General features: G+C 45.1%; 1 protein-coding gene across 1 annotated transcript in view; it reads left to right on the top strand.

Annotated features, from left to right (window-relative positions):
* Positions 1 to 23,303, top strand: part of LOC125998173 (CCR4-NOT transcription complex subunit 10-like) — a 57,883-nt gene that overhangs the window by 5,039 nt on the left and 29,541 nt on the right. Inside the window, exons 2-7 of the mRNA XM_049766454.1 lie at positions 8,640 to 8,734; positions 12,241 to 12,402; positions 14,328 to 14,478; positions 18,230 to 18,372; positions 19,843 to 19,929; positions 22,701 to 22,784. Coding sequence (XP_049622411.1) covers positions 8,640 to 8,734; positions 12,241 to 12,402; positions 14,328 to 14,478; positions 18,230 to 18,372; positions 19,843 to 19,929; positions 22,701 to 22,784 — 722 coding nt within the window. The remainder of the gene's footprint in view (positions 1 to 8,639; positions 8,735 to 12,240; positions 12,403 to 14,327; positions 14,479 to 18,229; positions 18,373 to 19,842; positions 19,930 to 22,700; positions 22,785 to 23,303) is intronic.

The raw sequence follows: 23,303 nt of genomic DNA, 5'->3' as shown, positions 1-23,303 counted from the left end.
GTACGCATTGTGCTATGCACAGTGAGGTAGATCATTGTTATGAAGCCCAAGGTCCAAACACCCCCACCCTGGGTGAGACCTTTGGGTGCTCCCTCAAGATTTCCACCAGACCCATGGAAGGGAGCTGAAGAGGTTAAGGACTGAAGAAAAACTGAAACTCGAGGCCCGCGGGCCGTTTGCGGCCCTCCGTACAACGTTTTGTGGCCCTGCCCTAGAGGAATCTTTTTTGTTTTGTTTTGTTTTAGTTGTTTGGGTCATATCCCCCAATGTTCAAGGCTAACTACTGACTTTGCACTCAAGGATCACCTGCGGCCTCCAGGTAAATTGAGTTTGAGACCCCTGCTCTAGAAGGAAATTGTATTTCTAAACAAAATGGCATCTTATTTAAAACTTCCTTCACAAAGGCGCCATCGTTATTCTGTTTGTGTCGTAGTAGCTTTACTTAGGCTTTAGCGTTCCTCTTTTTTCCCTTGGTAAAATGTTTCTTGAGCGGAGCCGGAGAGAAAGCATGGAGGTAAGGCGTTTGCCTTTCATGCAGAAGGACAGTGGTTCGAATCCCGTTATCCCATATGGTCCCCCGTGCCTGCCAGGGGCGAATTCTGAGCATAGAGCCAGGAGTAACCCCTGAGCACTGCCAGCTGTGACCCCCCCCCCCCAAAAAAAAAGGTATCTTGAGCACCATTGGAGTTAGATATTTTGAAAAGTAGCTTGACTATAAAAACTTCCTCCAATCAGATTTCAGCTGTTAGCATTCTGTATTGGAATGTGTCTGTGCTTTCAGTTAACTGCTTCTTAGCAGTGTTTAAAAAGCAGTCGTGTCTCTTTTCTACTTCGTTTAAACCTCAAGGCAGTTGTCTGGCTAGACATGAAGTCTAGTGGCTTAAAGAGCGTCAAGGCTGGTGCATCAAAGAGTTCTGTCCGCTTAGGAAGTCTGCCGAGTGCATTGGGCCAGGGCCGAAGGAAAGGGAAACTTCTGGATGAACGGTCTTGCTCTCTTTCAGTTGGCAATGGAGATTGCTTTTGGACAAATAAAGACACATTGTGGAATTATGTGCAGACTCTCTCTGGTAAGAAGTCGCCCCTTACAGAGGACGAATGATTTTTAGACTGAGTTAAGACAACAACCTTTTCCAGCCAGTGAGATAAGCTCCTTCAGTGGTAAAGGGCTTGCCTTATACAGGGCCAGTGGGTTTGAAACAGGGCACCCCAGGGGGTTCCCCAAGCTCAACGAGGAGTGATTCCTGAGTGCAGATCCAGGAGTAACTTTTCAGCATCCCTCCATGTGGCCCAACACTCCCCGCCCATACCGATTTCTTATTTAAAAAAAAGTAGAAACTGGGAGATGATAAAATTATGATCGGGGCCGGAGAGATAGCATAGTGGCGTTTGCCTTGCAAGCAGCCGATCCAGGACCTAAGGTGGTTGGTTTGAATCCCGGCGTCCCATCTGGTCCCCTGTACCTGCCAGGAGCTATTTCTGAGCTATCTCTCCGGCCCCAGTTTTTTCCTAAATTTTATCTTGACTAAAAGAATACAGGTGAGGGGCCGGAGAGATAGCATGGAGCTAAGGTGTTTGTCTTTCATGCAGAAGGACAGTGGTTCGAATCTTGGTATCCCATATGGTCTCCTGTGCCTGCCAGGGGTGATTTCTGAGCATAGAGCCAGGAGTAACCCCTGAGCACTGCCGGGTGTGATCCAAACAAAAAAATACAGGTGAAAGAAAATTGGTTAACACAAAGTGCTATTGGACACAAATTCTGGAAGTGTCTGGTAAGGAAACTGAGACCCTTCCTATGAAAAAGGCACCATGGTATGCCTTGTTTATTTAGATCGTTTACTAGAATTGCTAGTTCTGGCTGTAGAAATTATGTACAGTGGGTAGGGAGTGTGCCTTGCACACGCTGAACAACCCAGGATCAATCCCTGGCCACCCATACGGTTCCCAGAGCCTTGCCAGGAGTGATCCCCGAGTGCAGAGCCACAGAAATCTGAGCACAGCTGAATGTGTCCCGAAAACAACAAGAAAGGTTCTGATGGTTAAAGTTAGCAGGTAGATTATGTAATATTCCATTTCCAGCCTTGAAATACATTCTTAGTAGTGAGTCTTAAAAGAGCTTACCCAGGGGGCTGGAGAGAGCACAGCGGTAGGACATTCGCCTTAGACGCAGAAGGACAGTGTTTCAAATTCCAGCATCCCATATGCTCCCCCGAACCTGCCAGAAGCGTAGAGCCAGGAGTAACCCCTGAGTGCTGCCAAGTTGACCTAAAAACCAAGAAAGAAGAGTGATGGTGCAGTGGTAGGGCTGCACCTAGGACAGACCTCGGTTCAATCCCCCAGCGTCCCTTATGGTCCCCCTAGCCAGGAGCGATTTCTGAGCACATAGCCAGGAGTAACCCCTGAGCATCACCCGTGTGGCCCAAAAAAAAAAAAAAAAAAAAAAAAGTATACCTTTTATGGAGTACAGCAGACAGGGTATCTGCCTTGCACAGTGCCTACTGAATTTGATCCCCAACACCCCATATAATCAAGCCTGTCAAGAGTGCAACTCTGCAGTGATGCTATTTCTAGACAATCTGTTATAAATAATGTCTGTGTGCTTTCATACGTGGACTAGGATGAATGCCTGAAGGTGCCTCGGTCAAAGGCTGTGTACATAGGTATGTTATCACCGTTACTTTCTAGGTGGTTGAACTAGTTTACGTCAGCCTTGGCTGTTTCTCCGTACTGCATCTTAGCTGGTTAGTTAAAATGAGCAGAAATCTCTATCCATAATTGCTAATTTTCATATTTTACTGTTTATTTTGGGCTGAGGCCGAACTTTGAGAATATTCAGGGGCCATGCCTGTCTTGGTCCTTATGCAAGGATCTTACTCATGGCAATACTCAGGTTGTCATGTGGGATGCTGGAAATTAATCTAAACTCCTCTATAGAAAGTATGTATTCTTTTTTTTTTTTTTGGGCCACACCCAGCGGTGCTCAGGGGTTACTCCTGGCTGTCTGCTCAGAAATAGCTCCTGGCAGGCATGGGGGACCATATGGGACACCGGGATTTGAACCAACCTCCTTAGGTCCTGGATCGGCTGCTTGCAAGGCAAACACTGCTGTGCTATCTCTCCGGGCCCAGAAAGTATGTATTCTAAAAAAAAAAAAAAAAAAAAAAAAAAAAAGTATGTATTTAGGGGAAGCCGGAGAGATAGCACAGCGGTAGGGCATTTGCCTTGCACGCAGCAGATCCAGGACAGATGTTGGTTCGAATCCTGGCATCCCATTATGGTCCCCCCCTTGAGCCTGCCAGAAGTGATTTCTGTGCAGTCTGGAGTGATCTCTGAGCATCATCAGTGTGACACACACACACACACACACACACACACAAAGGGGGGGGCCCGGAGAGATAGCACAGCGGCGTTTGCCTTGCAAGCAGCCAATCCAGGACCAAAGGTGGTTGGTTCGAATCCCGGTGTCCCATATGGTCCCCCGTGCCTGCCAGGAGCTATTTCTGAGCAGACAGCCAGGAGGAACCCTTGAGTAATGCCGGGTGTGACCCAAAAACCAAACAAACAAACAAACAAAACAAAACAAAACAAAAAAGCTGAAAAAAAAAACAAACAGAATAAGAACTGTAAGTCAGAGCAGTAATACAGTGGATATGTCATTTGTATTGCACATGGCCAGCCGGCATCCCATATGGTTCCTCGGACCCTATCAGGAGTGATCCCTGACACAGCAGCAAGAGTAAACCCTGACCCCCCTCAAGGTGTGGCCCAAAAATGAAAGAGAAGGAAGGAGAGAGGGATGGAGAGAGAGAGGAAGGAAGGGCGGATATACATTGTGTTGTATTGAGCTATTCTAATAATGTTTAATTATTTGATTATGCTTAATGCTGAGAATGAACTTTACTTTTGTGTTATCAAGCATGCCTACTCTTTCAACAAGCATCTGTTTAAGGAAGGTGATGAAGGACTATGGTGGTGAGGATGCCCTGGTGAAGAGGCCAGAAGGCTGTGGAGGATAAGAGAACTCTTTATCTAGACAGCTCTTGGTCGTGGGAGAGGGGTCACTCTGCCTGTGGCCTGGGAAGGGCCTGTGATGGATGAGGTGTGGAAGGGAGCTAGTATAAGACAGATTTTTAGGAGTGAATGGGGAGGGGGGGGACAAGGACATTTTTTTAGCACAGCCCTGATCTGTGCCTCTAGTGGTAGACCAGTAGGGAACTTAGGACTGGCTTCTAAGGAAGCAATTTGAATGGGTGGAAAGACTTGAGCTTTGTTTTGTTTTGTTTTGTGGCCACACCTGGTAGTGCTCAGGTCTTAACCCCACCACTCAAGGGTCACTCCTGAGGGGATTGGGGAACCATACAGAATGGTCCAGGGAGGGGCTGGGGAGATTGGGCTAGGGTATTTACTTGCACACAGCTGACCCAGGACTTAAGGTGGTTTGTATCCCAGCATCCCAGATGGTCCCCATGCCAGGAGCAATTTCTGAGCACAGAGCCAGGAATATCTCCTGAGCTCTGCTGGGTGTGACCCAAGAATACAAAATAAATAAATAAATAAATAAATAAATAAATAAATAAATAAATAAATAAATAAATATCCCAGATAGAAACCCAGTTGACTACATGCCAGGCAAACACTTACTGTTCTGGCCCCAACACTGGCTTTCAGTTCAAAACTCAAATTCACCTCTCAGGTCACTCTAAACAGTTAATTCTTCTGAGCCAGAGTTCCCATATGGTAGTTCTATAAAGTGTCACTGACATCTGTCATACAGATTGTAGATCAGTATCTTTCTGTAAAGCCCTAGTATATGGGGTAGCATCTAATTTTGCTGTTTATAATTCTTATTTTAACCTCTAGTAGTAAAAAACACTAAATTACTCCTGAAGAATACAAGGGGTCCAGATCTTTCATACTTTTAAGTAGTAAGATTAATGTCTGGTGGGGCTGGAGTGGTAGTAGAACAGGTAGGCTGCTCTCCTGCATGTGGTTGACCCAGGTTTGATCCCTGACATCCCTTAGGGTTCCCTGAGCACTGCCGGGAGGATTTCTGAGTGCAGAGCCATGAGTAATCCCTAAAAATAGCTGGGCATAGCCCGAAAAAGAAAAAAGAAAAAGAATGAATATTAATGTCTGGCTACTCAAAGAGAAATAAGAAATGTAATTCTCTAATGCTCTTTTGTAAGTGCAGGCATGAAGACTAGAATAATAACTCAAATATCCAGAACCTGTCACCCTAGGCATGGGAACCTGGGTTCGAGGTAACTGACACGGTGAGTGGTCCAGCATGGTCTTTGCAGAGAGGCTGGAAACACTGAATCATAGCCAAGGGAGCAGTCTGGGTTAGGGAACCTTTCCCTTGGGCTGGTGCGAGCCTAAGGGACTGTGGGGGTGGAACTGGGGGTGTCGTTCACTGGCACAGTCTTCTCTATGAGATTCTTGGTTTAACCCCACATTTGAAAAGAAAAACAAAAAGGGTTTTAATAAGCAAAATAAAGAGTTGATGTGTTCTGGTATTAGAAGTAAAACTAGTTTCCGAGGGAAATGCTCTGGTTGGATCCTGGGTAAAGGAAGAAGAATAAAGTCATAGCTATTTCTTAGGCTACTTTGGAAATCCTGAGTGGAATTAGTGGACTCTTTAACAGAGTCCATTAATAAATAAGTGACACTTTTGATAGTGTGGCTCTTTTATTTTGGCTATATGTGCAAAAGTCAGCCATCTTTCTTTTTTTTGTTTTCGTTTTCTTCTTTTGTTTTTTTGTTTTTGGGTCACACCGGGCAGCGCTCAGGGGTTACTCCTAGCTCTAAGCTCAGAAATTGCTCCTGGCAGGCTCTGGGGACCATATGGGATGCCGGGATTCGAACCACTGTCCTTCTGCATCTAAGGCAAATGCCCTACAGCTGTGCTATCTCTCCAGCCCCAGAAACCATCTTTCAAATGATTCATGTGAAGTTTATATGTGTATGTATGTATATATAATGAGAAAAAGAAAACTGGTAAAATACTTTTTTTTTTTTTTGGGCCACACCGGTGGTGCTTAAGGGTTACTCCTGACTCTGTGCTCAGACATCGCTTCTGGCAGGTTCGGGGGAACCATATGGGATGCTGGGGAATTGAACCACCATCTGTTGTGGGTCGGCTGCATGCAAAGCAAAGGCCTTCTGCTGTGCTATCTCTCTGGCCCCTTTAAGCATTTTATTTAAATTCATTTATATAGAATTATTGAGATGGAGAACAAACTAGTGATTGCTAAACAATGAAAGCAGGAAGGTTGTGGTGGCTATAAAATAAACTGGGGGGGTGGGGGACACAGAATGATAGCACAGGGGTAGGGTGTTTGCCTTGCACATGGCCAACCCAGGATAGACCTAAGTTTGAACCCAGCAACCCATATGGTCCCCTGAACTTGCCAGGAGTGATTTCTGAGTGCAAAGCTAGGAGTAACCCCTAAGTACTACCAAGTATGGCCCCAAACAATAAATAGATAAATAAATAATAAGCTGGTGGGTAAGGGCTAACTGATTGTACACCCAGTAGGATACTTGCCTTGAATGTGGCCAATCTAGGTTCGATGGATTCTTCAGCATCCTAGATTATACCCTGAGTGCAGAGCCAGGCATAACTCCTGAGCACTGCCAGGTCTGGTTTAAAACAAACAAAACCCTGGAAATATATAGCTAAGCAAATTACTTGCCTTATAAGATTGAATAAATTGCAAGCACTTACTAATTGGATTCAATGCCTAACACCATCTCTCACTCTCTTTTTCTCTGTTTCACACACACACACACACACACACACACACACACACACACACACACACACACACAGGAAGGGGCTGGAGAGATGGAGAGAGAGCATAGTGGCTTTGCGTGTAGGAGACCAGAGTTGTTTTGCATGTAGAAGACCATAGTTTGTTCCTTGATTCTGTGGTCCCGTAAACAGCATTGCAGGGTGTGACCTAAAAGAAATTAAAAGAATGTATGTATATGGGCTGGAGAGATAACACAGCACTAGGGCATTTGCCTTGCAAGCAGCTGATCCAGGCCAGGACAGACAGTGGTTCGAATCCCGGCATCCCATATGGTCCCCCGAGCCTGCCAGGACCGATTTCTGAGCAAAGAGCCAGGAGTAACCCCAGAACGCTGCCGGGTGTGACCCAACCCCCACCCAAAAAAAAAGAAAGAAAGAAAAGAACTTTGATGGACACAGTATGTTGAGGAAGAATGTTTGGTGTACGGGCCCATGCCCTGAGATACTGAGGGATCAGGTGGCACCAGGGATAGTACCCAGGGCTTCACTATGAGAAGTGTGTGCTCCAGCCTTTTGAACCTGGTCCTTTGGAAGCATTCTGTTTTGTTCTGTTTTTGCAGTGCTAGGGATCAAACTCAGGGCTTTCTGCAAGCAAGGTAATTGTTCTGCCCGTGAGCAGATTCCCAGCCCATACAGGAGGCACTCAGATTCATCTGTGGCTTTTGGATTGCTGGTGCTATGAAAGCATCTTCCTGTGACTGGAAATTAACTGAGTTCTTCACAGTCTATTTTTCCAGTTAAGTGTTTCTGGGATCCAACTGTATGTAACAAACTTCTTTTTTTTTTTTTTTTTTTTAAAAAAATTATTTTTTTTTTTTTTTTTTTTTTTTTTTTTTTTGGTTTTTGGGTCACACCTGGCGGTGCTCAGGGGTTACTCCTGGCTGTCTGCTCAGAAATAGCACCTGGCAGGCACGGGGGACCATATGGGACACCGGGATTCGAACCAACCACCTTAGGTCCTGGATTGGCTGCTTGCAAGGCAAACACCGCTGTGCTATCTCTCCGGGCCCTTAACAAACTTCTTAAATGTGTATTACACATGTATTTAGAATCTCCTTATGTCTCTAAGCCTGAACATCATTCGTTTTTCTGTTCCCAGTATGTTACTGAGAGAAAGAGATGTACAATCTATAAAGCACAGCCATCTCAAACCTGTGAACAAAACTACAAGCCTTACGTGTGTGATAGTGGGTTTTCCTTTCCCTTGGCAACAGCCAGTGGAGACATTGCTTTCTATTTTCCTTGCTATTTCTCTTTTTTTTTTTTTTTTTTTTGGTTTTTGGTTTTTGGTTTTTGGGTCACACCCAGCAGCGCTCAGGGGTTACTCCTGGCTCTATGCTCAGAAATCGCTCCTGGCAGCCTCGGGGGACCATATAGGATGCCGTGATTCGAACCACCATCCTTCTGCATGAAAGGCAAACGCCTTGCCTCCGTGCTATCTCTCCTGCCCCAATTTCTTTATATTCTCAAAGAAGTTTCGTCCTCATTAGTAACACTAATTACTCATTGTAGTCGAAAGTGTTCCTATGTTGCCAAGTTGGTTAGGAAAGGAATAGAATCACACCTTTTCTATACAACTTATTCCTTTCTTCTTTTTTTTTTTTTTTTTTTTTTTGGTTTTTGGGCCACACCCGGTGACGCTCAGGGGTTACTCCTGGCTATGCGCTCAGAAGTCGCTCCTGGCTTGGGGGACCATATGGGATGCCGGGGAATCGAACCGCGGTCCGTCCTAGGCTAGCGCAGGCAAGGCAGGCACCTTACCTCTAGCGCCACCGCCCAGCCCCAACTTATTCCTTTCTGAAGAGCAGTAAAACGTTTGTAATTGCAGATCAGGGAGCGGAGAAACAGGAAGGGGCAAGCCAGTCTTCTGGGATCACTGATCGAGAAAAGGAGTTGTCCACCAGTGCTTTCCAAGCTTTCACGGTAAGAAACGGTTTCTCTTGATCTCCATTTTCAGCAGTAATCAGAAATTTCAGCAGTAAGCAAGTATTTTCTAGTCATAGAAATCTTATCATTGGGGCAGGACCAATAGTAGGTGGGGGTGTGATCGAATGATCTAAGTTTGATCCTTGGCAACCCACATGATTTCCCTAAGTCCTCCGGGAGTGATTCCTAACTGCCGAAACAGGAGTAACCCCTGAGCAGTGCTACGTGTGGCCCGAAAACAAACACGTCTGTCATGATTAGAGAGATAATACAGTGGGAAAGGTATTTGCCTGGCACACGACCAATTCAGCTTTCTCCCTGGTACCCTGTAAGGTCCCACCACTCCCACTGGGTCTCTTCCAGAAGTGACCCCTGAGCAAAGAGCCATGAGTAAACCTTGAACATAGCTGGATGTGGCAAAAAAAAAAAATACATATTTATATGTATATATTTTTATGGTAAAATCTTTAATTTGTCTTTTTTTTTTTTTTTTTTTTTTTTTTTTGGTTTTTGGGCCACACCCGGTAACGCTCAGGGGTTACTCCTGGCTATGCGCTCAGAAGTTGCTCCTGGCTTGGGGGACCATATGGCACACCGGGGGATCGAACCGCAGTCTGTCCAAGGCTAGCGCAGGCAAGGCAGGGACCTTACCTTTAGCGCCACCGCCCGGCCCAATTTGTCATTTTTTGTTCTGTAACAATTCAAGTTAAGATTAGAGAGTTGGGGGGCCGGAGAGATAGCATGGAGGTAAGGCGTTTGCCTTTCATGCAGGAGGTCATCGGTTCAAATCCCGGAGCCCTATATGGTCCCCCGTGCCTGCCAGGAGCAATTTCTGAGCCTGGAGCCAGGAATAACCCCTGAGCACTGCCGGGTGTGACCCAAAAACCACAAAAAAAAAAAAAAAAAAAAAAGATTAGAGAGTTGGGGCCCAGAGAGATAGCACAGCAGCATTTGCCTTGCAAGCAGCCGATCCAGGACCAAAGGTGGTTGGTTCGAATCCCGGTGTCATATATGGTCCACCCCCCACCCCACCCCACCCCCCACCCCCGTGCTTGCCAGGAGCTATTTCTTTTTTTTTTTTTTTGGTTTTTGGGCCACACCTGGCAGTGCTCAGGGGTTACTCCTGGCTGTCTGCTCAGAAATAGCTCCTGGCAGGCACAGGGGACCATATGGGACACCGGGATTTGAACCAACCACCTTTGGTCCTGGATCGGCTGCTTGCAAGGCAAACACCACTGTGCTATCTCTCCGGGCCCACCAGGAGCTATTTCTGAGCAGACAGCCAGGAGTAACCCCTGAGCAACGCCGGGTGTGATCCAAAAACCAAAAAAAAAAAAAAAAAGATGCTTGTCTTACACGAATACCAAATTTAAAGTCAATGCCAACAGAATCGATACCCAGTCTACACAAACTGTACAAGGGGGAACAGTTGCACCAGCATTACGGGGGTAAAAGAGGGAGATGTGGGATGCATGCTAGGAACAGGGGTGGTGGGAATGCCCCTCACTTATTGCCATTATGTGCCTCAAATATTACTATGAGAGAATTGTAATTCACTTCGACCACAATACAAATTAAAAAGAAAAAAAGATGCTTGTTGTGGAGGCAGGAATGTTACTTAGTACAGTGAGTTAGGGCTCTTGTCTTGCACTCAGCTCACCCAGGTTCAACCCTTGAGCCCTTCTAAGAGTGAGCCCTGAGCACCACTCAGTGTGACCCAGACAACCCCTCGTCCCCTACCAGAATAATAATATTTCAGAGGGGACAGGGAAAATAGCTTCAAGGGCTGAAGGGAATGCCAGGAATGTGTGGGACCGCCTCTAACGACAGAGACAAAATTTCATTGCAGAATTCAAGTGGGGTGAAAGATAGAACCAGGAAAGTGACTGTGTAGAGCACATACATGCCTCCTAAATGTGAGGCCTGGGTTCAATTCCTGGCAACCTGGCAAAGAAATAGAATGTTTGATACTCTATTCTGAAATCTCCCATGCAGCCTGTCTTGGATTGCAGTTTTGGTTTTTTTCTACAGACATTTCTTGCCTTCTCTCTCATGATGTCCTAAATAAAACTCTTGTACTTGAGGACCAGAGAGCAGCATAGCAGTTAAAACATTTGCCTGGTATGTGGCTAACCCTGGTTCATATCCCCCCGACACAGGGTCCCTGATGCTCTACCAAGAGTGTTCCAGAGATACATGACAGTAAGCTTTCTAGCATTTCTGATTTTAAACAATAGGAAAGAAAGCCTTATTTATTAGGTTTCATTGGTCTTTTGCAAGGAAAGAGCCTGCCTGCTATGCAATCGCTCCAGCCCATTTTTTTTGTTATTTGTGTATTTGTTTTGGGGCCACGTCCAGCAACACTACTACTCCTGACTCTGAACCTGAAAGACCACGTAATACTTGAGGATCAAACTCAGGTCTTTTGCACACAGTTTCCACTACGTCCTTGAAATACTTTCTGGCCCTAGAGTTTCTTTTTTTTTTTTTTTTTTTTTTTGGTTTTTGGGCCACACCCGGTGACGCTCAGGGGTTACTCCTGGCTATGCGCTCAGAAGTCGCTCCTGGCTTGGGGGACCATATGGGACGCTGGGGGATCGAACCGCGGTCCGTCCGAGGCTAGCGCAGGCAAGGCAGGCACCTTACCTTTAGCGCCACCACCTGCCCCGCCCTAGAGTTTCTTAACTGAACAGAATATGGCTTCATCTAGTACTTTTAATATGTTGATAATAATTTTCAACTGGGGACATAATTTTTCAACTGTTGTAGTAGACACTCACTGGTAAAGGAATTGATGCTGTTGGGACATTACGTACCTGAAACTCAGTTGTAATTTTTTAATCCTACTTCATGGTGATTCAAAAAAATTTTAAATAAAAAAATGAAAAAGTAAAAAAAAATATATGAAAAAGTAGAGGCTGGAGCAGTGGCGCAAGCGATAAGGACTAAGCGCTAGCGTAGGACGGCATCTCATGTGGTCCCCCTAGCCAGGGGTAACCCCTGAGTGTCACTGGATGTGGCCCAATAAACAAACAAAAAAAGAAAAAGTAAAATCGTATTTATTTATTTATTTTATTTTATTTTATTTTATTTTATTTTATCTTAAGCTCAGGGGTTACTCCTGGCTGTCTGCTCAGAAATAGCTCCTCCCAAACATTGGGGGGGGGGAACCATATGGGACACTGGGATTCGAACCAACCACCTTTGGTCCTGGATCGGCTGCTTGCAAGGCAAACGCCTCTGTGACTGTCAGGGATTACTCCTGGCTGTTCCCTCAGAAATCGCCCCTGGCTTGGGGGGACCATATGGGACACCAGGGGATCGAATGCTGTCTGTCCTATGCTAGCACTTGTAAGGCAGACACGTTACCTCTAGCGCCACCTTCCCGACCCCAGTAAAATCGTTTTTAAATGAAGATGAGTCAGCAAATCATATTTAGAAATGAATGGATAGTTCTTCAAGCCCCTGTGTAATGTCATTTGTGAATGTGTGTTTTGTTTTAGGCTGGAAATTACGATGCCTGTCTACAACACCTTGCCTGCCTGCAAGATATAAACAAAGATGACTATAAAATAATTTTGAATACCGCCGTAGCTGAGTTTTTTAAAAGTAACCAAACAACAACAGATAATTTGAGACAAACACTTAACCAGCTGAAGAATCAGGTGATAACACAAATGTTTTTAGCTATAAATATATGATAATCTCTGCAATGAGAAATAAAAATAGTTAATGAAAGTTGACATGACTTCTTGTATGAAATTAATAGCACAGTATCTGGTATATTTAAAATATTTATTGGTGATTAATTTTACTTGTGTAGAATATTTATTCTAGGACCAGAATGATAGTACAGAAGGTAGGACACTTGCCTTACATGTGGCCAACATGGTTTCTATCCCTGGCACCCTATGAAATCCCTCAAACCTTCAGGAGTGATCCCTGAACACAGAGCCAAGTACGGCCCCAAAACAAAACAAAACTAAATAACTATTCCAAGTAATGATAGTTATATTATTTTACTGTCTTCATTATATTATTTTGTTGGGTTTTTAATTTGAACTGGATAGACAAAGGTGGAGTTTTGAAAAAGAACTAAAGTACAAGAAACCTTGTGAAGTTGTTACTATAGTTTTCTCATTTTGCAGGAAGCGTAGATAGCTTCTGTGACTATGAAAAGCTTAGCTGCTAAGATTAATCTTACTACTATTATGATTTCATTCTTAATAATTTCAAATGGTCAGAACCGAGAAGCTGGCCCAAAGTGCTGGAATACTGCTTTCAATGTCCAAGGGCTAGATTTGGCCCCTGATTTTGCGTAGTCTCCGTAGCCCCACTGCTGCGAATGACTCTTCGATACTGCTAGGTATAGCCCAAATATAAGTAATATCTGATTATTTTTAGCATTTTAGGACATAAATAAGTGAAAGACTTGTCTTTTCATTTGTCTGGTTCAAAGAGCAATATTTCTCACAAGAGGATCTAATAACAAAGGTGGAGTAAGACCTACTTTGAAGCATTTATTGCTTGCTATGCAAAAGACCTTGCTAAAGGGCCAGAGAGCCCAGTGGTAGGGCATTTGCCTTGCATGCAGAAGGACGGTGGTTCAAATCCCAGCATCTCATATGGTTCTCTGTGCCTGCCAGGAGTGGTTTCTGAGCGTAGGGCCAGGAGTAACCCCTAAGCGCTGCCAGGTGTGACCCAAAAACAAAAGCAAACAAACAAAAGACCTTGCTAAAAACCTTCTATCAAACATCTTACTTATTCTTCCCAGGAACCCTCTGAAGTAATTTCTTTTTTTTTTTTTTTTGGTTTTTGGGTCACACCCGGTAACGCTCAGGGGTTACTCCTGGCTATGTGCTCAGAAGTTGCTCCTGGCTTGGGGGACAATATGGGACGCAGGGGGATCGAACCGTTGTCCGTCCAAGGCTAGCGCAGGCAAGGCAGGCACCTTACCTTTAGCGCCACCGCCCGGCCCCCTGAAGTAATTTCTAAGGGCCATACAGGAGGGACACTTGCCTTGAATGCAGCCAACCCAGGTTCAATCTCCATTACCCCATATGATCCCCTGAATACCTATATGATCAGGAGGAATCCTTGAGAGCAAAGCCAGGAGACGAATAAGCTCTGAGCACAGCCAACTGTGACCCCAAAGCCAAAAATTGTTTTATTTCTATTGTTTCTCTAATGTTGAGATACAGATAACTTACATAAAATTTCTAGACACAAAGGTTTTAGTATAATAGTCACGTGCAAGGCAAGCTCCCTACCCACCACGCTATTGCTCCAGCCCAAGAGATCACGCTTTGAAAGCAGGAGATTCATTTTAAGCCCTGGCACCTAACGGACTGTTCTGAGTAGTCATGAGACTGCTAGGAGTGGCCAAGGAAACAAAAAATACAGGTTTGATATAACACAAGTTATAATGAAGTCATTTTTATTATGAGTAATTAAACTTAATCTCTTGAAAGTATAAGAATAGGCAAAGCAAAACTGTTGGTCTAATTTTTTGTTTATTCAAGCATTCTATTATTTCCACTCTTTATTTCTTTACCATTATCTAAAGCATATCCCTTTGATTATTTTCTAGGTCCACTCAGCTGTTGAAGAAATGGATGGCTTAGATGATGTTGAAAACAGCATGTTGTATTACAATCAAGCAGTCATTCTTTACCATCTGCGACAATATACAGAAGCAATATCAGTTGGTGAAAAACTTTATCAATTCATAGAACCTTTTGGTATGTAGTCTGACAAATCTGTCAGAAGTTTCCCTAACTTCTTGTACTGGTAAAGGGACTGCTGGGGTCTCTCATGTAGTGAAAAACCCATAGCTTGTTCCTTATCTTTTTTGTTTTGTTTTATTTGTTTGTTTTTTGTTGTTGTTGTTTTTTGGGCCACAACCGGCGGTGCTCAGGGGTTACTCCTGGCTGTCTGCTCAGTATTAGCTCCTGGCAGGCACAGGGGACCATATGGGACACCGGGATTCGAACCAACCACCTTAGGTCCTGGATCGGCTGCTTGCAAAGCAAACACTGCTGTGCTATCTCTCTGGGCTGCTTGCTCCTTATTTTACCAGATTAACAACCCTGAACTTGATCTAAGAGGCATAGAACTTGAAATGGTTATTCAGCTAGCATGCTTCAGAAAATTGAAGAATGAGGCCCCGGAGTGATAGCACATCGGCATTTGCCTTGCAAGCAGCCGATCCAGGACCAAAGGTGGTTGGTTCGAATCCCAGTGTCCCACATGGTCCCCCGTGCCTGCCAGGAGCTATTTCTGAGCAGCCAGCCAGGAGTAACCCCTGAGCATCGCTGGGTGTGGCCCAAAAACCAAAAAAAAAAAAAAAAAAGAAAGAAAATAGAGGAATGAAAAAGCAATGGTAGGTCAGAACGATAGCACAGCTGCGTTTGCCTTTCACACAGCCGACCCAGGTTAAATCCCTGGCATTCCATATGGTGCCTCCATGCCTGCCAGAAGTAATTTCTGAACGCTGCCTGGTGTGGCCCAAAAACAAAAACACAAAAGTATAAAGAAAAAAATGGGCTGTAGGGCTGGAGAGATAGCATGGAGGTAGGATGTTTGCCTTGCATGCAGAAGGAAGGTGGTTTGAATCCCAGCATCCTATATGGTTCCCTGAGCCTGCCAGGAGCGATTTCTGAGTGTAGAGCCAGGAGAAACCCCTGAGTGCAGCAGGTGTGACCCAAAAAACAAAACAAAACAAAAACAGGCTAGAGTGATAGCACAGTGGTAGGGCGTTTGCCTTGCACGCAACCAACCTGGGACAGATCCAGGCTTGATCCCTGGCATCCCATATGGTTCCCAGAGCCTGCCAGGAGTAACCCAAGTACCTCCAGTGTAGCCCAAAAACAGGAAGGAAGGAAAGGGAGGGAGGAAGGGAGGGAGGGAAGGAAAGGGAAAAAAAAGAAAGATTCTCAGAAATCAGTTGTGTGGTTAGAAAACATGTAAATTGGCTTACTTTTAGATAAATTCAGGTTTTCTGTTAGCCCCTCTTTTTGTTGTTGTTGTTGTTATTTTTTTCCTTTATTTTGGGGGGCATACCCAGTGGCACTTAGAGGTTATTCCTGGCTCCGCACTCAGAAATCGCTCTTGCCAGGCTCAGGAAACCATATGGGATGCCAAGGATCTAACCCAGGTTTGTTCCAGGACACCCGCATGCCAGGCAAATGCCTTACCCCTGTACTATTGCTCTGACCTATTTTATTCTCTTTATTTTTCTTTTTGGTTTTTTTGGGCCACACCCATTTGATGCTCAGGGGTTACTCCTGGCTAAGTGCTCAGAAATCGCCCCTGGCTTGGGAGGACCATATGGGAAGCCGGGGGATTCAACCACAATCCTTCCTTGGCTAGTGCTTGCAAGGCAGGCACCTTACCTCTAGCACCACCTCTCCAGCCCTCTATTTCATTCTTATCCACTGTAAAATCTCTCAGACCCCATTCACTTTGTAGATATACTCCACTTCATTTCCTGCTTTCTTTTTTTTTTTTTTCTTTTTTGTGGTTTTTGGGTCGCACCCAGCAGTGCTCAGGGGTTATTCCTGGCTCCAGGCTCAGAAATTGCTCCTGGCAGGCACGGGGGACCATATGGGGCACCGGGATTTGAACCGATGACCTCCTGCATGAAAGGCAAACACCTTACTTCCATGCTATCTCTCCGGCCCCAAATCTTTTTTTTTGTTTTGTTTTGTTTTGTTTTTGGGTCACACCCGGCATTGCTCAGGGGTTACTCCTGGCTGTCTGCTCAGAAATAGCTCCTGGCAAGCACGGGGGACCATATGGGACACCGGGATTCGAACCAACCACCTTTGGTCCTGGATCGGCCGTTTGCAAGGCAAACGCCTCTGTGCTATCTCTCCGGGCCCTCCTGCTTTCTTTTGTTTCTATAGTATAAAATTTTTCCTCCCATCTCATATGTAGAAAGGAAATCTTTGGAAAAATAAATAAGATTCTTTTTTAAAAAAAAAAAAAACAAAAATGGAAAAATAGGGGCCGGAGAGATAGTATGGAGGTAAGGCGTTTGTCTTTCTTTTTTTTTTTTTTTTTTTTTTTTTGTGTGTGTTTTTGGGCCACACCCAGTGAGGTTCAGGGGTTACTCCTGGCTATGTGCTCAGAAGTCGCTCCTGGCTTGGGGGATCATATGGGACGCTGGGGGATCGAACCGCAGTCCATCCTAGGCTAGTGCTGGCAAAGCAGACAGACACCTTACCTCTAGCGCCACCATGCCAGCCCCAAGGCGTTTGCCTTTCATGCAAAAGGCCGGTGATTCAAATCCTGGTATCCCATATGGTCCCCCAAGCCTGCTAGGAGCGATTTATGAGCATAGAGCCAGGAATAACCCCTGAGCGCTGCCGGGTGTGACCCAGAAATCAAAAAAAAAAGGGGGGGTGGGAGTCTTGGACCAGAGAGATAGTACAGCAAGTAAGTGCACTTTCCTTGCACATGGCTGACCCAGGTTTGATCCCCAGCATCCCATATGGTCCCTTGAGCCCACCAAAAGCCAGGAGTAACCTCTAAGTGCCGCCAGGTGTGACCCAAAAACCAAAAAAGAGAAAGTAAGTATTTAGAGCTGGAAAGTACAGTGCAGGGAGCACTTGTCCCACATGTGGCTGACATCAATTTAATCCCCAGCACCATAAATGGTCCCTCGAGCCGCTGGAGAAATTATCTCTGAGCACAGAGCCAGAAGGAAATTCTGAACACCACTGGATGTGCTCACTTTCCACTCCCCCACAGAAAAGTCAATATTCTTCCTAGAATTCAGATCTTTAGAATCAAAGAACCTCAAATTATTACCTTCTCAACATCTCTGCCTTTTTTGCTTTTTGTTTTGGTTTTGGGCTGCACCTGCTGGTGCTGTGGGCTTACTCCTGCCTCTCCTTTAGGAATTAGCTCCTGGTGTTGCTTGGGGAACCATATGGGCTACTTACTGGGTGTTTAACAGGTCGGCTACAAGCGAGGCAGACGTCCTACTCCCTGTATGTCCTTGTATTTCTGTATCATTTATTATCGGGCAGGCAAATAGGCTACTTTTATGATGTGTAGAGGCCATCTGTGTGGTAAGCAGCAGAGCAGATACTAGAATTGAGATTTCCTTCCACTTAAAGTAACTATTAGTTTTACATGCTGGTGCTGAAGTCATGGCTCATAGGACTGGAGTGCATGCTTTGCATTCGAGAATTCCTGGTTTGAGCCTCAGAATATTTATTTCTGCCAGTGAACAATAAAGACATGCTTTTTTTAAGTTGAGGCCATTGTGAATTACAAGTGTTTCCCAGTTGTATGTCAGGTGTTTAGTGACAGTGAGTTAGGGCCATTCCCACCACCAGTGTTGGCCTCCCTCACGAGTTATACTTCTTTCAGTAAAGACTTACACTTGGACTTTTAGACCTTTTTGTGGGGAAGAGTTGGGGGTCTAAGATGTTTGTCTCACTTTAGACTGTGACTTTTCTTTTTGTTTCTTTCTCCCTGCAGAAGAAAAATTCGCCCAAGCGGTCTGTTTTTTGCTTGTAGACTTGTACATACTAACCTATCAGGCTGAGAAAGCTTTACATCTTCTGGCTGTCCTAGAGAAAATGGTTTCACAGGGTAATAATAACAAAAATGGAAAGAACGAAGTGAGTATTCTGGGGTGATCCCACTAAATTTTAAAAATATATTCATATTTTTTTTTTTTTTTTGGTTTTTGGGCCACACCCGTTTGACGCTCAGGGGTTACTCCTGAGCTACGCGCTCAGAAATCGCCCCTGGCTTGGGGGGACCATATGGGACGCCGGGGGATCGAACCGCGGTCTGGTCCATCCTACGCTAGCGCTTGCAAGGCAGACACCTTACCTCTAGCGCCACCTTCCCGGCCCCATATATTCATATTTTTATGAGTAAATATTATTTAACATCTATAAGCATTCATATAAAACTTAGCCTTTTAAAGTCTACAATTCTGTGGTTTTTAGTGAACACAGTTGTATAGCCTTCTTCCCATCTAAATTCACCCCAGAAGAAACACGAGGGTTCTGAGAGGTAGCTCACCAGACTGGAGCACATGCTGGAGAGCAGAGTTTGAGCCCCTATGCCACATGGTCCCTTGAGCACTGCAAAGAGGAGCCTCTTGGGGCCGGGCAGATAGCATGGAGGTAAGGCGTTTGCCTTGCATGCAGAAGGTCGGTGATTCGAATCCCGGCGTCCCATATGGTCCCAGAGGCTGCCAGGAGCGATTTCTAAGCATAGAGCCAGGAGTAACTCCTGAGCGCTGCAGGTGTGACCCTAAAACAACAACAACAACAGCAAAAATGAGTAGCCTCTTAAGTACTGCGCTGGAGTAGGCCCTGGCCGTTCCCAGGGCTTATTCCTGGCATTACACTTCGGGGTCACTCCTGACAGGGCTCTACGAACCATACAGGATAGCAGGTTCAAATTCAGGTTGGTTTGCATGCCAGAAAAGCATCTTACCCATTGTACCACTTCTCCAGCCCCTACCAGTGCTCTTTAAACTGTCCTATCTGTTCTTCTCATCCTACAACGCCCCCCCCCCTCTTCGTTGTTACAATGACTGGCACTTACACACTTGGTTTCTGTGCTCTCCAAAGACCACATTTCCATTGTCATGCTGGGAGCCGCTGTGCACTCAACATTCAGGGTAGGGCCTGGAGAGATAGCACAGCGGCGTTTGCCTTGCAAGCAGCCGATCCAGGACCAAAGGTGGTTGGTTCGATTCCTGGTGTCCCATACGGTCCCCTGTGCCAGCCAGGAGCTATTTCTGAGCAGACAGTCAGGAGTAACCCCTGAGCACTGCCAGGTGTGGCCTAAAAACCAAAAAAAAAACAAACATTCAGGGTAGTCCCAGGGATCAAACTCCCAGCGTCTTGGCTACAAGGCAAGTGTTTTCTGCTGAACCACATCCCGAACCCAGATCTAGTCTTTACAGGAAGACTTAGTCTCATCTTAGCTGTTTGGAAATCAGTTTTGGTTAGCCAATCCACACTGCTAAACCTAAATTTCTCGGAGTTCGATTTGGGATTCTGAATTGTGAAAACTCTCCACAAGCTAAAATACTTAATTGTGTTTAACTTTGTATCACCACCCTGCAGGCTGGTAATAATAGCAACAAAGATGGATCTAATCATAAAACTGAAGGTGGAGCTCTAATAGAAGTAGCAAAGTCCAAGATACATCAGGTAGTGTACATTTTTTAAAGGTTATAACTCGTGTTCATTTATAATTCTTATGATGAAGCATGATCTTTGAAAGCATTAAATAAGTAGTAAATTCTTGATTATTGAGTTTTTTGTTTGTTTGTTTTTGGGTCACACCCGGCAGCACTCAGAAGTTACTCCTGGTTCTAGGCTCAGAAATCGCTCCTGGCAGGCTCAGGGGACCATATGGGGTGCCGGGATTCAAACCACCATCCTTCTACATGCAAGGCAAATGCCTTACCTCCGTGCTATCTCTCCGGCCCCATATTGATTATTTATTGTCCCTGTATTTCTGTATCCTGTATTTTCCCTAATTTGTAGGGCAGCCAAGTAGGCTACTTTTATGATGTGTGGAGGCTATATGTGTAATAAGCAGCAGAGCAGAATAGATATTTCCTTCCACTTATAATAATAATTATTTATTGATGTAATAAAAGTAGTTGATTGGGGCCGGTGAGATGGCGCTAGAGGCAAGGTGTCTGCTTTGCAAGCGCTAGCCAAGGAAAGATCGCAACGAGGTTCGATCCCCCGGTGTCCCATATGGTCCCCCAAGCCAGGGGCAGTTTCTGAGGGCTTAGCCAGGAGTAACCCCTGAGCGTCAAACGGGTGTGGACGGAAAAAAAAAGTGGTTGATTATTATTAAAACACGTAAATAGGGGCGGAATGATAGCATAGCAGAAGGGCATTTACCTTGCACGAAGCTGACCCGGTTCGGACCCAGGTTCGATCCTCAACCTCCCATATACACCCCCAAGACTGCATTATAGTCCCCCAAGAAGCAGTATCTAAGGGCAGAGCCAGGAGAAATTTATCCCTGAGAGTTGCCAGGTAAGGCTCCAAAATAAACAAAAGTGATAATTAAAAGCATGTATATTTCTTAGGCTTGAAGCATACTTCTGTTTTGTTTTGTTTTTTGTTTTTTTTGTTTGTTTGTTTTTGGGCCACACCCGGCGGTGCTCAGGGGTTACTCCTGGCTGTCTGCTCAGAAATAGCTCCTGGCAGGCAGGGTGGACCATATGGGACACCGGGATTCGAACCAACCACCTTTGGTCCTGGATCGGCTGCTTGCAAGGCAGATGCCGCTGTGTTATCTCTCCGGGCCCGGCTTGAAGCATACTTCTAAATATTTTTTGCTCAAGAGTATAAAGCAGGGCCGGAGAGATAGCATGGAGGTAAGGCGTTCGCCTTTCATGCAGTAGGTCATCAGTTCCGAATCCCAGCATCCCATATGGTCCCCCGTGCCTGCCAGGAGCAATTTCTGAGCATGGAGCCAGGAGTAACCCCTGAGCACTGCCGGGTGTGACTCAAAAGCCACCAAAAAAAAAAAAGTATAAAGCGGTAAGCTTCTTATGTACTACAGAAGAATAAAAAGTAAGTCTGTACTTAAATTTTTGTTAATTGCCATATGCAGCTGGGATCGGAGTGATAGCGCAGCAATAGAATATTTGCCTTGTATACGGCTGACTCAGGATAGGCCTGGGTTCAATCCCCTGTGTCCCATATGGTCCCCTGAGCCAGGAGTGATTTCTGAGTGCATAGCCATGGGGTAACCCCAGAGTGACACCAGGTGTGGCTCAGAAACCAAAAAATAATGGGCCGGCATGGTGGCACTAGAGGTAAGGTGCCTGCCTTGCCTGCGCTAGCCTAGGACGGACCTAGGTTCGATCCCCCGGTGTCCCATATGGTCCCCCAAGCCAGGTGCGATTTCTGAGCTTGGGACCAGAGCAGTGGCGCAAGTGGTAGGGCATTTCCCTTGCATGTGCTAATCTTGGATGGAACACGGTTCCATCCCCCAGCATCCCCTATGGCCCCCCAAACCAGGAGCGATTTCTGAGCACATAGCCAGGAGTAACCCCTGAGCATCATTAGGTGTGGTCCAAAAAAGGAAGAAAAGAAAAAAGAGTTGGGGGCCAGAGAGAGAGCATGGAGGTAAGGTGCTTGCCTTGCATGCAGAAGAATGGTGGTTCAAATCCCAGCATCCCATATGGTCCCCTGAGCCTGGTAGGAGCGATTTCTGAGCATAGAGCCAGGAGTAACCCCTGAGCACTGCTGGGTGTGAACCAAAAATTAAAAAAAATTTTTTAATTAAATTTAAAAAAAAGAAAAAAGAATTGATAGGAACTGGAGCGATAGCACAGTGAGTATGGAATTTGTCTTGCTGGGTTTGATTCCCGGCATCCCAGATGGTCCCCTGAGCACTGCCCAGAGTGACTTCTGAGCACAGAGCCAGGTGTGGCCCCAAAACAAAAAAAAAACAACAAATCAAAATAAAGGAAAACATTGGGAAAAGAAAAAGAATTGATAGACAGGTATAGAGAATACAAAGGTTAACACACTTATTTTGCATGTGAGTGATCCCTAGCACTAGTTTTTCAGAATGTATTAAGAATAAAATAGTAAAAATAGGTCATTTAAGATCATATAAAGCTTGCTTTCATGGGGCCGGAGAGATAGCATGGAGGTAAGGTGTTTGCCTTTCATGCAGGAGGTCATCGGTTTGAATCCCGGTGTCCCATATGGTCCCCTGTGCCTGCCAGGAGCAATTTCTGAGCCTGGAGCCAGGAATAACCCCTGAGCACTGCCGGGTGTGACCCAAAAAACACACACACACACAAAAAAAAAAAAACTTGCTTTCACAGGGAGCTGGTGTTACTAGTATAAACACTTGAATGTAACACACTTTGCTAAAAAATAAAAGTGTAACATATGCAGATATATCCTCATTCTCAACAGTAGCATCTTTTCTTTGACAGTATAAAGTGAGAGCTTATATCCAGATGAAGTCCCTAAAAGCCTGCAAAAGAGAGGTGAAGTCTGTCATGAACACAGCTGGAAATGTGAGTTTCCTTTTCTTCAGGACTTTGTTTTCACTTGTGGTTTAAAGCTTCAAACTTTCTGACTTGTACAATAGACATTTGTCATTTTAAAATAATTTGTCTTAGTCTATAGAGTCTATAGACTGCCAGATACAGATCATGTTTTGAGGCCAGAGAAAATGCAGCTGACCCGGGTTCAATCCCCAGCACCACCTATGTTCCCTCAGCACAACCATGAGTAGTGCCAAAACAAAATCAAAAAACTTTGTCATAGAGTTGTGAAATCCGTGTCGACAATTTATGGTATTTATCACTTGAAATTTCACTACATGTTTACCTCGGTTCAAAACAGTCATTTTAAGGGGCCAGAGGAGTAGTATAGTAGGTAGGGCCCATACCAAATTGAATTGGGTCTCCAGCAGCCCATATCGTCTCCCAAGCCCTCTAGGAGTGATTCTTGATTATAGAGTCAAGAGAAACCTTTGAGTACCACGAGGTTTAGCCTAAAGACAAAACAAAAGTGTGAAATCATAAGGATAT

The sequence above is a fragment of the Suncus etruscus genome, chromosome 20, assembly GCF_024139225.1.
Source record: "Suncus etruscus isolate mSunEtr1 chromosome 20, mSunEtr1.pri.cur, whole genome shotgun sequence".
NCBI lineage: Eukaryota > Metazoa > Chordata > Mammalia > Eulipotyphla > Soricidae > Suncus > Suncus etruscus.
The sequence above is the reverse complement of the archived record's forward strand: the minus strand, read 5'-3'. Positions and strand labels throughout refer to the sequence as shown.